This window comes from Hylobates moloch, unplaced genomic scaffold (assembly GCF_009828535.3).
Source record: "Hylobates moloch isolate HMO894 unplaced genomic scaffold, HMol_V3 SCAFFOLD_20, whole genome shotgun sequence".
Classification (NCBI taxonomy): Eukaryota; Metazoa; Chordata; class Mammalia; order Primates; family Hylobatidae; genus Hylobates; species Hylobates moloch.
In genome coordinates, this window is record NW_026652295.1 from 54,260,569 (window position 1) to 54,276,347 (window position 15,779).

Genomic DNA, 15,779 nt, shown 5'->3' on the forward strand with positions numbered 1-15,779 from the left:
CTACTTTCAGTAAATTGGCTATAAAAGATGTATCATATATTCTTTTTTCATAGAAAATATGAAACAGTATTGATAATTAACTAAATATTATCCATGTACCCAAACAAGACACAGGACAGGCCAATGGGATCATAAAGATGACTAAGGTTTCATTTTACTTCTTAAGAAATTTTTTATTAAATTATAATTTCTACATAAAAGTGATCAGAGTGACATTCACATGTTCTACTCCCATCAAAATTCTTGCCCCATAATCGTATTTCCTAACCGTTTTCCTCTCTCCACCCTAAGAAATACTCTTTTTAGTGTATTAGTGTACAAAACCACATCCCAGGCCCTCCATTACTCTACTTTCCTTTCCCTAAAGGTTCCCTACGCTTCTACGTTTTTAACATTCATATGTGACATCTCATGTAGACACAAAACCGTATTTTATATAAAAGATCATACATAACATCCCTAAAACTTCCTGATGAGCCTAGAATTGTACTAATCTTTTGAGTTATTATGATTTCAGTGAATCTATCAGATTCCTTTCCTCAATTATGAGTATGAAGCATGACAACTTTCAGGACAAGCATCATTTTTTTTCCTCTGGCAAAATATCACATCTGACTGCCCATGTGTGACAATCCCTACTTTCTTACATAATCCCCCCATCCTCCATTCAGAAAGTCACTAACTCTGTCAAATACACAATTTAAAACATTGTCCCAGCTGCACAGACAACCTGATAAATCCCATCTCAATTTTCCACTTCTGAATTTGAAAAGTTCACTACACATTATAAAGCCTTGTCAGGATGCTGTCCCAATACACCTCACAAAACCAGAGCATAAATAAAAGTATTAAATTGAATCAGAACAGCTGGTATTTTTTTGAGAACAAATAATGTACCACAAACAATACTAAGCAGTAAGAGTAAATTATTTCCTTCTTATTCTCATCACAGCTCTATGGATTAGAGGTAATCTCTCCCATTCTTGGTAGGAAAATGAGGCTTGGCAATACTATGTCACTTGTGCAGTGTTACACAATCAGAAATAAATAATATGGCAATGCTTGTACAGAGAAGGTACTTTATATTTACAGCAATACATCTTCTCAGCCACAGAGGCTGACAAGGGTACTTTTATTCTAAGTGATGGGTGACATACTTAGAGCCAGAGAACTGAAGGCAATCGGTACAGAAACATTTGTGAGCCAGGTTTTAATAAAAGTTAGATGGCTTGTAATTTTCAACTTCTCAGCAATAAAAGAATCTGAAAGGAAATAATCATATCAATATTCAACCAACACCATTACACTTTCCAGCTTTACCTCAATAGTTAACCGGGCTGGATGATTTTCTAGAAGTAGCTGCTCTGCTATCTCCTGAACTGATTTAATATTTTCTTCCTTTTGATCAAGTTCTCTCATTAATTCCTTCAAGAAATAATTAAGAAGTGAGTTAGAAAAATATATAAACCTAAAACGCAACCCTAGTATGCAAGTACAAAGGGTGTACTTACAGCATGATAATCTTTTTTCCTAGCTATGCTGGTGTTTCTCTCACTCCAGTCATAAGCAACTTCCTCCTCTTCCTTTTCATTCAACCAAATAAGTTCATTAGTCGCACGACTTACAAAATTATGGAGTGTATCAAGGTGCCGTTCTTGATTCCTGGATGTATTCTTTAGTAAGGAAAATCATCATAAGAACCATGTTTTTGCCAAATATAGATAAGGGAAACAGAAGGTTTAAAAAAAAAAAAAAACTTACCAAGAGTTTTGCATACTGACTCTCTAATCTGTGCAACTTTTCTGCATAAGTCAGTTTAAGAGGTGCTGTCATTTGAATCTATAACATGAGATTAAAAAGACACTCCAGTCAGGAATCTGAAGGTATTCTGACTCACACTTAATGTATCTATTATTGATTTACAGGGTCTTCATGTAACAAGCAAAACAAGAGTAAACTAAAATGAAATATATACAAATTTTAAATTCACATACCTCACTGATTTTAGCTTCTTTGAGGCTAGATTCAAATTCTTCAATAGCTCTATGAACATTTTTATGATTTTCTAAATGGCTTTCAACACTTGGCAAATCTGAGCCCCACTCAGTGCGCTCCAGTTGTACCTTCAAACAGTAAAATACTAAGTTTAAAAAAGAAATTGATAACAATAAAGACTGAAACACTCAGGTAAAGTAAACATTTTTTTACCTGCATCTCATCAACCCAATTCAAAAGATCCTGAACAAATTTCATGTTGATTTCCTCTTCTGTTAAATTTTGATCCAGCAAAGAAGACTTCAGAAGGGGTTTTCGGATCTGCATCAACTTCAGAGTTTGCAATGAATTTGGCTCTACTCCTGAACTGAAATTTGGAACTAATCCTGATGGGAAACCAGGTGTATAAGCTGGAGTTACAGATGGAGTCAGGTGGGAAGTCATCCCTGATGACAGGCCAGAAGTCATACTAGAAGAGGTTAGGGAAGGTGTTAAACTCTGGGTCAGCCCTGAGGTCAGACTAGGGTGTAAGGTCTGTGCAAATCCTGAGTTTAAACTTTGAGTGATTCCTGATATCATGAGCTTTGTCTGTTCTGTTGTCAGCATGCGTCCTTTGCTGTACACAGAAGAACATTTGTTCCTTAAGGCCATAATTTCGTCACGCAGTTTTGCAACCCTGAAAAGAAAATCCAAAGGGATAAGGTGAAATATAAAAGGCACTTGTCACAAAGAGTGAACTCTAATGTTAATTATAGGCTTTAGTTAATAATGATGTATCAATATTGGCTAATCAGTTTTAGCAAATGTGCCACACTAATGCAAGATGTAAATAACGGGAAGAGGGAGGTATAAGGGAGCATATGGGAACTCTGTATTTTTCACTCAATTTTTCAGTACGCCTAAACTGCTCAAAAATATAAACAAGAAAAACGAGTAGGTAATTGTAATCACACTGGTAAAATTTTGAATCATGATTTTTTTCAATGAGCATTGTACTATGAGGACTTTCAATCTTATTTGTCTTTATAACTGATTTATAATGAATACAATTACTATAGCATAATATGATCATTTTTACATTTATGTATATATTTTTCATATTTAGAATTACTATAGATTCCTAAAGGTGAAATTACTGAGTCAAAGGATTATTTAAAATTTTTGCATTTACATATTCATGCAACAGAGAGAGACAGAGAGAGAGAGAGAGAGAAACTATAGCCTGAAATATTCCATACCTACCCCCATACACACACTTCTCAGTGATAAAGGTTTTGTGTATCATATTATATGTGTATCATAATATGTGTATCATATTTTCTTTCAAGATTTTGTTACGAACATTTTCATAATAGGATAAACAGAAAACTGAAAAGCTGAATTAAATATGACACTTTTTGGCCAGGCACGGTGGCTCCTGCCTATAATCCCAGCATTTTGGGAGGCCGAGGCAGGTGGATCACTTAAGGTCAGGAGTACAAGACCAGCCTGGCAAACATGGCGAAACCCTGTCTCTACTAAAAACACAAAAAATTAGCCAGGCGTGGTGGCGGGTGCCTGTGATCCCAGCTACTAGGGAGGCTGAGACATGAGAATCGCCTGAACCCAGGAGTTGCAGTGAGCCGACATCGCACCACTGCACTCCAGCCTGGGTGAGACAGCAAAACTGCATCTCAAAAAACAAAAAACAGACACTTTTCTTAGATTTTTTTCTCTTTCAAACATCCCATGAATACTTTAAATGTATGTAAATGTATGCATGTAACATACATACATCTAGGGTATTCATTTTAACGAGTTAGTTACTGCAGCAGTATTATACGCACCATAAAATATTTTTTTCTATTGGTAATCTTTAAAAGACAAATATCTACTTAAACACCAAAATATATAAAAATGTGACACACATTTTCAACTAAAAAAGAGCAAAGAAATATATTTCATAAAATTTTCATACTCTACATTCCTATTTCAAATGCCCATGAAACAGTTATACAAAAAAAGGGCAGAGAAAGAGTAAGTAGCACTCTTACCTCTGTACCAATTGATCTGCCTGGTAGTATTTTCCATCAATAAGAATCTGTACATCAATTACATGCTGGCGTAAAAGGTTCTCACATTCAAGTATATACCCAGCAATTTCTGCTTCATTCTGAAACTGCACTCCTGATTCTAATCTTTTAGAATCCTGTATTTTAAAAGAACTCAGTATTAATTCTGTGAAACAAGTTTCAAAACAACCGGACATATAAAACAGCAAATATTGGAACAGAAGCCTACTTGGGCTTTCTCTAGTTTTCCTTGTTGGTTCAAAAATATGTTTTCCCTCTTCTTGTCTCTCAGAGAGCAAACACCAGTCATAATCTTTAACAAACTTTAAGTTTCAGTGGAGAGTATTACTAAGAATCAACCAAACATTATGCAAAAGCTTTAGTTCATCCAAACGCACAGTGACTCCTCTACCACAACCCCAATGGCTCCTAAAATTAACTTACAGACTGAAGAGCATTCCGAGCAAGAATTAGTTTGTCTTCACAGATGACACTGTCCCTCTGAACTCGGTTGGCAATCTGTTGCAACATTTCTAACCTAAAAGATGAGACAAAATAAAATAAAGCTTCTCCCTTTGAAGTCAAAGAGCTCGCCATTCCTGAAAAGTGCTGCGCATCAAAAAGTAAAACACAATCCCACACCAATGATTCAATACCTGTGTCCATCAAAGGATTCACTGCCGAAGCTAATGCAAGAGTTGATCAGTGTTGGACCACAATGAACCGAGAGAAGATTTTCATTTGAATCAAGACTGGTTCGAGTGCTGGTAGTGTTACTAAACACAGAATCGCTGCTACGGTAACTATAACTACTACTGTGCATTTTTATTCCTGAAACGATGTTCTTTCTTTGACCTTTCAAAGTAGACTAAAAGGTAGGAGGTCTGGAAAAAGCTCTACTTCTAACGGGGAAAAGTGGCAGCTGAATATTACAGCTTTTAGTGGCTCCTTTAATATGCTTCAACATGCATATGCAACACACAGCAAATAATATGCTGATAACTATTCAAAAGAATCTAGCCTAAGGTCATTCGTTTGCTAGCTGAGGTTTGCCTTTCATTGCTTGTATTAAAACCCTACAAGTATGAACAAAGCAGGCAGATTGGGCGTCACTGGAAAGGATACGCCAAATATTTTCACTAAGAGTCATCCAACTGCAACCACCTAAAAAACAACTCAGATGCCTCACAGATGTCCAGGACAACTAGTAAAGATTATTCTGGCAATACCAATCATTAGCTAAAAGAACACAAATATCCAATCATAGTCTGACTTCTGCAAAAGACCAGGTCTGTGCTGAATAATGTAAGGAAGGCAAACAGCTAGAAATTATGAAGTACCTATAAACAAATGAATTTGATGAGAAGCAAAGTACACTTCTGTTTTAACCACCATGTCATTTATTAGGTTAAATTAATGGAAAAAGTATCCATTTACCTTTCTTTATATGACATGCTCCCAGTAATGTTACTTCTAAACCTATTATAAAGTGCCAAGTAGAACACTAATGCAATGCTTACAAATTTAATTTGTCTGTGCATGTTTTTCCATTCTATAGGATATTACATGGCATAAGAACACTGGCTCTTTCCCATTTGTTTTTCATACACTTCTATGCCACATAGCTATTATTCGCAATACATAGACAATGCCAAAAAATTCGCATGAAGAAACATGAAGGCATTTATCCAACCAGCCTCCTAAATATTTTCCTACCTCCAATAATACTGTTACTTCTCCACTCTAAGAATAGATATTTTTCTTTTCAGGGGTCAAGAAAGGGGAAATTTGAGAGTGCCACACCAATTGCTTCTTGGCCTTTTGGCTAAGATCAAGTGTGAGAGTGCCACATCAAATATAGTGAGTGAACAGAATAGCTCAAAACAATAACAGTGGCACCTGGCATTTATTAAGTAATTATTATGTGCAAGAAATTAATCATTTTAGATACATAATTCATCTCATACTCATAACCACCCAATGTAGTAGGCACTATTACATCCTGTTTACAAATGAGGAAACTGAGGCTTAGACAGTTAAAGAACTTGTCTAAGATCATACAACTTTGCAGGCTGAGCTAATAATCTAATTTAAAATTGAGTGGCTTCTAGGCCCTGAACTCTCAACCACTCTCTGCTTTCTTTTATGAACCTATCTTAAAATTCAGCTACTGTTCTGATGACTAAAAATCTACTCCCTATCCTCTGGAATACTTTTCCACTATTTCAAATGATTAACATAGTATCTCATTTCAATCACTCAGAATTACCTTTTCCATAAAAGCTGCATCCTGTATATTTCTGGCTTGTTTTGGTTTTAATAATCCAGTTATATACACATATTATTACACTTTAACATAAATGTAATCAGTAACTTAATAAAGGACTGACAGGTTAGACATGCTCTCATATATTTATTTTATGCATTATTTCACAATGTTGAATCTTGAAGTCAATGTGTAAGGCACAGGGAACATGACAATACTGAACACCTCTAATGTGTGTCAGGCGCTGTGTAAAGCATTGGCAACGCAAGGGACGGAAAAAAAAACAAGGGTTTCTCTCCACATTCTTGGAGCTCATATCTGTGGAATAGGCAAGACTTAAGCAATCACAGAAATAAATATAAAAATACAACCAAGATAAGCACTATGAAGGAGCAATACATGTAAACATGAGAGTTCTAAGCAAGATATCTGAACTAGCCTAGGAAACCATGGGAAGTTTCTCGAGAAAATAACGTTGGAGCTGAGATCTGAGAATGTTTAGGTGTAAGGCAGCCAGTGTGGCTGCTGTGCAGACAGCAAGGGGGCTGGAGAGGTGTGTCTGACCACACAGGCCTTACCCTGTAATATGGTTTGCCTGTGTCCCCACCCAAATCTCATCTTGAATTGTAATAATCCTCATGTGTCAAGGGTGGGGCCAGGTGGAGATAATTGAATCATGGGGGCGATTTCCCCCATACTGTTCTCATGGTAGTGAGTAAGTCTCAAGTTTTATAAATGGGAGTTCCCCTGCACAAGCTCTTCCCTGCTGACATGTAAGATGTGACTTTGCTCCTCATTCGCCTTCCACCATGATTGTGAGGCCTCTCCAGCCATATGTGACTGTGAGTCAATTAAACCTCTTTCCTTTATAAATTACCCAGTCTCAGATATGTCTTTATTAGCAGTGTGAGAATGGATTAGTACACCCTGCCAGGTCTAGGTCCTATAGACCTCATGGCTAATGAGGAACACAGATCACAATTCCCAGGTACCAGGTGAAGACTGTAACGGAGACAAATTCATCCAACAAACTTTTCCTGAAGACTAAATGGTACCTTCCTGGACAACTGGGGGTAGTGAGAGACAAAATGACAAAGAGCTAGTGATGATTTCATGGAGTAAATGCACTTGTAGAAGTGTGGCAGAAAGGGAACCTGAACTAACATTTACTGAGTGTGTTCTAGACGCCATCCAACACCCTTTAAATGAGGGCAAGCTAGATTTTGGTTTCCACTGCCCCTTGGAAAGAGAACTATAGCAAAAAAATGTAGTAAGAAATAAAATCAGTTGTTGACCTATAAGCTTTTAGATCCAGGCCCTGGCGACTTAAGGTCAATATGAGAAATTACAAGTAATTTTGACTGGTTTTAAAACTGTAAAGCCTTATTAGATGAGACTTCACATACGAATCCAGCCTAGCCGGTCATTTATATACATTACTTCACTGATCAACTCCTTAAAACCTCTTAGAAGAGTCTCTAGATAAGAAAATGGAGGATCAAATGGATGAAGTGACTTATCCAAGGCCAAGTAAACAGAGGTTTAACTTAAGTTCTTTCACAAGAACACAGAGGCCCCCTCCCCACTTGATATTCATGGCAGAAAACACCTCTGGCCTACCTTTCTACTTCTGGACGAAGGGCCTTCTCTCTCTCAAGCATGGCAATAATGAGTTTCCCCCACTCTTTTTCTATGTCATTTGGATGATAACCTTGAAGGAGCTTGATGCGTCCAAATTCTATCCAAATCTTGAGAAAACAGAAAACTTTAATGTGAAGCAAAAATGAAAACAAAACAAAACAAAACATTATGCTTGATAATACAAAGCAAATTTGAGCTTACCTCTAATAATTTATATAGACGTTTAATTTTTGATTTTTCTGTCTCCTTTGGTGGAATTTCTGTTTCTTTAAACTGTAAATACTGATTATAAAGTGCCTAAAATAAAAAGGACAAGAAATTAAGGACCAAACTTAAAAGATCTGTTTTCATTATCTCACTAAGCCACCACTTCAAGTGTTATGTACTGTATCATATGCAGTCAGTGGAATTCCTTTGTTAAACTGACACTCAAAGACAATACCAATTTCCAGCCAGTTGGTGACGTGGGTTATCTAAAATTTGATGAGGGTGTAATTATTGATGTGAGCCATGATTTAGCGCCACAGGGGGATCTGGATAATAATAAACCATGCAGTGTTTACTAGTGCTCTACTAAAAATCTCTCATCCTCCAAACAAGAAAACACACCCTTTAAAAGATGCACTTCCCAAATGCTGCACTTTAGCTTTCAGTCTTTGGAAAAACAATTTGAAGCAATTCCCATAAAGAAAGGAATAAAAAAAACTCTCTTCTACTGCATGGCTCTATCCTTCAAAAAAAAAAACTTCTTAGCAGAAAGGGCTAAAATTTGGTTTCAATGTCCTATTGGCCAATTTAAAAAGATTTTTTAAACAAATGAAGGTAGATGCTATTAGTTGATGGGGCTATTATTACAGAAGTTTCAACTGTGTAATTAAATTACTATCTAGTTTGTATATATTAATTTGGGAACCTCTTAAATACAGTGTATTTATTAAAAGGGACCTTCATAAAAATTATGTAGATAATGTATCTCCATATTTAATAAGTATGTACTAATTACTTCATTCTAATTCATGCAGTTATAAAACAAGACCCTGTAAATCTTTAGGATGACACATTTCTGAAGGATTCCATTCAAAGTTCTGCTAATGCAATTATCTGGCATTTCCACGTGATGTATTTTCTTTCCTAATCTATGTCTTGTTCTAGTCATCAGCAAGTACTCTGATCACTTCTTCTATAACTAAGAATCTACACTAATCAGAAGCCAGTACAATTCATCCAAGGGTCTGGATGACAGAAATCCATTTGGAAATAAGTGTATTTGAACATGAAATCTGAAAATTGTTTTGAAATCAGAATGCAACGTTTCAGGACGTCTGTTGGTCATTAAGCACCGAATACTCCTGTGTGCTAAACACTGTTCATGGCACCACATGGTCGTTGTAGGGAAAAGTTTTCCTGCCCTGGAAAATTACACGTCCATGTAGGGAAACATCACACAAACAGCTTGAGAACACTTAAAAAGTATCATATCATCAGATGCCAAGTAATTTCGTGCCAAGGACAAACTCCCCGTGGCAATGAGAATGAAAGCTGTTCCACAGATGTTTTGTACGGATGCAGGAGCACAATGAATAACTCTAATGGAGCTCACCCTGGGTTATTACAGTTTTTCTATCCCAGTTTGATCACGAAAATAAAGCTTACAAACCAAAGAATTAAGGCTTTGTAGGCAATATTCGCATTATCAGCTTCTAGAAATAAAGTAGACCACTTTACTATTATAAAACCAAATATACAAATGAGACAACGTACTTTTTAATAAGTTTACATATTTATAATGGCTTTTTATAACGGTTTTTTTTTTTTTTTTCTTTTTTTGAGATGGAGTCTTGCTCTCTCGCCCAGGATGGAGTGCAGTGATGTGATCTTGGCTTACTGCAACCTCCACCTCCCAGTGATGCGATCTTGGCTTACTGCAACCTCCACCTCCCAGTGATGCGATCTTGGCTTACTGCAACCTCCACCTCCCAGGTTCAAGCGACTCTCCTGCCTCAGCCTCCTGAGTAACTGGGATTACAACTGTGTGCCACCACGCCAGGCTGATTTTTGTATTTTTAATAGAGATGGGATTTTACCATGTTAGCCAGGCTGGTCTCAAACTCCTGACCTCAGGTGATCCACCCACCTTGGCCTCCCAAAGTGCTGGGATTACAGGTGTGACCCACCGCACCCGGCCTATAATGGCTTTTATATCTGCAATGTCTTTGCCTCAAAAGCTTGCCCTAAGTTTTTCAGTATTAGCAAATGTTTTACTAAATCATGAATTCACTTATACTGGAAGTCAGACATGTATTTTCAAATTCATGGTGAAATACAGTGTGTACCTCTTCCTGCACAAAAGATGCTTCCTGCACAAAAGAAGCAGTTTTTAACAGGGCTCAACCACAGGCACACCACCAATCCAGTGCCACACTTGTATGTACTTCCCAGAGGCCCTTCTACCTCAAGCCATATTGGGGGCTCCAAGCATTTCCCATGTACTAAAATCAATTTGACAATGTCAGTTTCAGAGACTCTCTCAAATTAAACCTTTAACCTCTCAACCAAAGCTGAGTGACTACAGCTAATCTCTTTTAATTGTTAATGTATTACCTCCATTTTCTCTATATAATAAGAGAAATGAGTAATAAAAATTTTGCCTACTTATTAATGGCTTTCCAAGGGCAACTTTTGTTGAACTTCTAAAATTACAGAATTATTATAGCATTACTTAAGGGTTTACAATTGAATCAATCCTATGTAATTTCTACAGTGACACTGACCTTCAGTTCTACAGGATTATTAGGAAATGTTCTCTCAGACATTGTGGTCACATGGTGTCTAATCCATTGGATGAGGTAGTTCACCATATTCTGGTATTCAATCCATTTGACTTCAACATCCTAGAACAATCAAATGATAGAAAAGGTTCACATCTGTAGATAATAACATTCATATCTAAGACAATTTAGTCAGAAGTCATTCTGTAAATGTACGTATTTGAAGCCTGACAGACAGAACCAGCTAAATGTTTTCTTACTTTCACCCAGCCCCAATCCCTGTCACATAAACACCTTTAAAATTTGCTATCAACATTTGGCCACCAACACTAGCCTTTTGAGTGCCAATTCTGATCCAAAGAAAGTGGCTGCCTGGGGTATTGTATTTAGAAGGCTTTTGAGGCTCAATCTAAGCACAGCAGAAAAAATCCAAAGTCAATTTGGGGTGTTTACCAGGGCTCAAGATGGGGCAGTAACAACTTGCATAAGCCAAGTTAGTTGCCATCTTTGCCAACTATTTTAGATCTAAATCTACTATGTATCTGAAACTCAAGAGACTTACCCAATATGTAGGAAACCAGATATGTACCTAAACTACAGGAAATGTATACGGTGGGATTATCCAAGTACTCAGTAGGCAAACTCCTTAAAAATGGAGGAAACTGGAAGGCTGCCAACTGCTCTGTTTAATTATTTGATGAATGCTTATTATTATGTTCAAAGGTTGTGTTGAGTGTTATAATAAAAAAAATACTTTAAGATATAATACCTATTGTCAAGGAGTTACTGTCTAAATGCAGAGGCAAGAGAGATACGTAATATAAACAGGCAAAATGAAGAGCAGTATTTAATTAAGTGTTGAAATGTTGAAATAACTGAAACGGGTAGTACATGCTAGTTGAGGTAAGAATCAGGCAAGCATATCTGTGCCTTAAAATAGTTTCTAAAGGCTTCTTGGGAAAGGCAGTATCTGAGATGTTGTGCAATGACCAGTAAGTAATTATTGGCGGGGGGAGGTGAGTGGGGGCGCTGAAAGAGTGGATAAAATGGGAGTCCCAAGTGAGTCAGGACATTGACATGGAAATGCCCTGGCTACCAGTAAACAGTTATATTGGGAAATCATAGCTAAAACATGTAGGTAAACAGAATAAATATTTGCAGTTTTAAATGTCAGAATATCTAGATTGCATTTAACTCTGCAAGGAATATGTAGACACTGAAAATTTTCAAGCTAAAGACATCAGGTTTTAGACAGATTAATTTGGCAACAGTGTGTAGAGGCAGTGGGAAGAAGAACAAAATGGAGACAGAAAGCTGTAAGAAAGCTATCAGCCTAGTTCTGCAGTAATAGGCAGCAGGATCAGCATGGAGGTGGTGAGAAGCAGCAGCAAGAGATGGCCAAAAGAAACATTCTGAAGCAACGCTCAACATTGAATCACCGGGGTGAGCATGGGAACAGGCTACTCAGGGACCCACAGAGCATGAAGCCTTTGGAAAGAAGAACCTGAGGAAGAATATGGAAACAGGTCTAGAAACAGCACAGAGAACTGACAGAAGCAATCAGAAAAGGGAGCTCCTAATGCAAGGGAGCTAATCCAAGATGAGCTCCTAAATCTTCAAAGTAATGTAGGGGGAAAAAGGTATCTGCAAAGAGGAAGGCAGAAATCCAAGTGAAGAGGATCATCCCCAAATACGTGACACATACAGGGCTTCCTGTTCTCTTCCAGAAATGCATAAGCACTTGTTAGCATAACCACCGGAGGAAAAAAAAAAAGCATCACTGAAGTGAGTTACACAAATCTTTAAGAAATAGTAGACTAACGAAGAGCCCAAAGCTATGTGTCAGGGACCTTTCCCTGCTTACTCACTGGCTCTGCTAATTTGGCCAAATCCAATAATTTTCCTCTGGAGTCCTTTAAATCACAAAAATGTTACCTAGCCAACTTATTTCATAGAATCGTATGAGGTAACGAATTTGAAATTGTTTTCAAAAGTGAGATATTCTATACATACAAAAGAATAGCAAATACAGCAATGTAAAACAGCACCCAGCTAAAAATGGAAAACTCTAAATTTCAGAAAGTTAAACCTTTTATTTATAAGATGAACAGTAACTATAAATAGCCTCTTTTATTTATGACACAAAAGTTTTAATGAGTTATACTTTAAATTTAATGGTAGAATAATGTCATGAAATACATAGAATATCAATTCATCAAACAGCATATTAACTCAAATTCTTTAAAATATATTCAACATTCAAAAACTGCAAAAACCATTATCAATAAATGCAGTCAATTGGTCATTACTGAATCAACAGCTTCCGGTGTGGAAAAATCAACACTCACATTTGCACCAATGCCTTCCCCACCTTCAGGGACTTTAGGAAATGCATCATAGAGAGATGACACATAAGTTATTACTGATTTTTCATCAGGTGAGGAGACATCGACATCTAAAAACAGCAACATAAATTAATTATTTCACAATGTTGATAAATTACTTTTGATCAGACTTTCATGCCAGTCCACATGTAATCAAGAAAACAACTCACCTTCAGGGTCCAGAAGTCTTATAACACCAATTTTTTCTGCTACGTAAAAAGCATGCTCTAAATTTGCAAGGTTGCTTTGAACAGCAACAGTATTCATATCTATCAGGTCCGGCCTAGGAAAAAATTCACTGTGTTAATTAGGTTTTCTCATGTGCCAATTCAACATTACATTTATATAGGTTTCCATTTACATAACAACATCTGCTAATATTAACACCAAGCCTGCGTTAAAATGCAGAGACTTTCATCAAACATTTAACATTGTCCACTTATCTCAGAAACTTCTGTATCAACAGCAAATGTAACAATGAAAATACAACAATTTGAACATATATAAATTTCAACAAAGTCTACAAATATATCATAGTCAGAATATACATGAGTATTTGTCCTATTCATCTGATTCAAGCTACTCCAACAGCACCTTTCCAATCCAACCAGCATCCTGTCAGTGTTTTTCCTCAAAGACAAAAAGCTTGTAGCTTAATTCAATGCTGTGTCCATGGCCTCCCCATTGCACCACACCCTTTCACATCATCTTTGTCTTCTATAATCCTAGTCATTCTTCCAAGGAGAGATCAAGCTCCACCTCCTCTGTGGGGCCTGGCTGATCTTCCTAGCCCTTATTTCTGTCTCTGTTCCCTGAACTCATACTTCCAGCCTGCACCCCACGATATGGCACGTAGGGTAATCTTAGACTTCCTTGCCCTCTTAATTCACTGGTTCGTGTACATGTATATGTTGTTTCTCCCAAACCGTCAACTCCAAGATAGCAAGTACTATGTATTAAGAAAATTTTGTATTTTATCCTTCTGTAATAAAGAATGATATATAGTACACACTCAACAAATATCTACTGATAAGTTGGTAAGTAGGTTGGTTCCTTAGTAATCTGAATCATAAATGAATGTCTAAAATAAGCAATAGTTTGTTTTCACGAGCACACATGTGCATGTGCCCCCCCACACACACACGCAGTCACACATCCCAGACTTCATATCTTTCTAATTTGTGAGATTTACATAACACCCTAAACCATGCAGAAACTTTAAAGCTAGCTCTATCTACGTGAGAGAGGAAAAGATTCCTCAAATGCTTCTTGTAGATAAAGTGGCAAAATATGGACATTGGAGACTTCACTCAAGGCTAGAAGCCAGTCAGGAAACTTGGATCTCAAAAACAAAGCATTGAAAGACTACCAGAACAATGTGGAAACAGGAAAGCCTTCAAAAAGAGTGGTACTCACCACCCAAAAAAATCACTGAGTAAGAACCTGTTGATAACTTACAAAGAAAGGCTCTCTACAAGCTCCACAAGCATTCCTGTTTGCTCAAAATAATCATTTGGGGAACCACAGAAAGAGTGGGAGGGCTCCAAGGTAGTGTGGGAGAAATGAAATGCAAATTATTTTGTATACTACTTGGCAGGCTGCTTATATGAAAAGCTGTTTGAAAATATATCATTAATATTAGAAAGGTAAGTGGCAATTTGTACTCTTTTTTATGGTGAGAAAACAGACCTTTCAAGAAAATCTTTTACTTTCATATCACTTTGCATTGTTCATAACCTGAGAATGTGGTTACCATCACCTACATGCTCATATTCCAGGAAATTATTAGGAAATCCTTTAATGTTTTCAACCTGCCACCAATATGATCACTCAAAAGTGACCCTACGATTATTATAGGAACAATAAATCCACTGACAACTATGGAAGTAAATGACAGACTTCTAAAAATAACATTTTTTATTCACATAGAAACATACTGAAGAATCTGCCAACCTCAAGATTATTAAACAGGTACGTATAGCAGTCTAGACAAAAACAAATATCTGAAGTTCTTTCATTAAAAAATTGTTTTGTTTCTGTAAAATTTGCACCTTTTGGGGAAATAAAAAACAGACTTTCTAAGTCTGCCAAATCTCAGAACAAGACATGGCATGTTATTATGAGAACCCTGCCATTAGCAAACAAAGTAAACACTGAGTAATCCCAGAGGGAATGAATAAAGTCATTGAAGAATCAAGTTTTTCAACTAAGAGAATAAAACATAAAACTTCCTTCAGAATGACACAGTCATTTCAACACAAAAGCAGCTGTAGAATACAATGAGTCTGAGTAAGTCATCTTTTTATCCTGATGTTTAACACTTTAATGGAACAAAAACTGAATGGTTTTCCTCCACTAAAAGACAGCAGATAAAGAAATTTAGTTAAACAAAAATGGGAAAAGGGAAAACTTTTAAAACCACTACAAAGCTGGGTGCGGTGGCTCATACCTGTAATCCCAGCATTTGGGAGGCTGAAGACGGCAGATCACCTGAGGTCTGGAGTTTGACACCAGCCTGACCAACATGGCGAAACCCTGTCTCTACCAAAAATGCAAAAATTAGCCAGGCATGATGGCAGGCGCCTGTAATCCCAGCTACTGGGGAGGCTGAGGCAGGAGGATCGTTTGAACCCAGGAGGCGGAGGGTGCAGTGAGCCGAGATCATGCCACTGCA

The 15,779-nt window shown here is 37.0% G+C and overlaps 1 protein-coding gene across 24 annotated transcripts in view; it reads right to left on the bottom strand.

Annotated features, from left to right (window-relative positions):
- The window catches only part of DST (dystonin), a 495,141-nt gene that overhangs the window by 173,882 nt on the left and 305,480 nt on the right, over positions 1–15,779 (bottom strand). For 23 of the 24 annotated variants that reach the window (XM_032140288.2, XM_032140274.2, XM_032140272.2 and 20 more), the window contains 12 exons: positions 13,276–13,388; positions 13,070–13,176; positions 10,725–10,844; positions 8,155–8,250; positions 7,933–8,060; positions 4,491–4,584; positions 4,029–4,183; positions 2,209–2,671; positions 1,995–2,123; positions 1,762–1,839; positions 1,512–1,673; positions 1,321–1,425 (listed from right to left, as the gene is read on the bottom strand). In XM_032140288.2, coding sequence (XP_031996179.1) covers positions 1,321–1,425; positions 1,512–1,673; positions 1,762–1,839; positions 1,995–2,123; positions 2,209–2,671; positions 4,029–4,183; positions 4,491–4,584; positions 7,933–8,060; positions 8,155–8,250; positions 10,725–10,844; positions 13,070–13,176; positions 13,276–13,388 — 1,750 coding nt within the window. Of the gene's footprint in view, positions 1–1,320; positions 1,426–1,511; positions 1,674–1,761; positions 1,840–1,994; positions 2,124–2,208; positions 2,672–4,028; positions 4,184–4,490; positions 4,585–4,702; positions 4,930–7,932; positions 8,061–8,154; positions 8,251–10,724; positions 10,845–13,069; positions 13,177–13,275; positions 13,389–15,779 lie in introns of those variants that run through there. The other variant, XM_032140295.2, reaches the window with a different exon arrangement.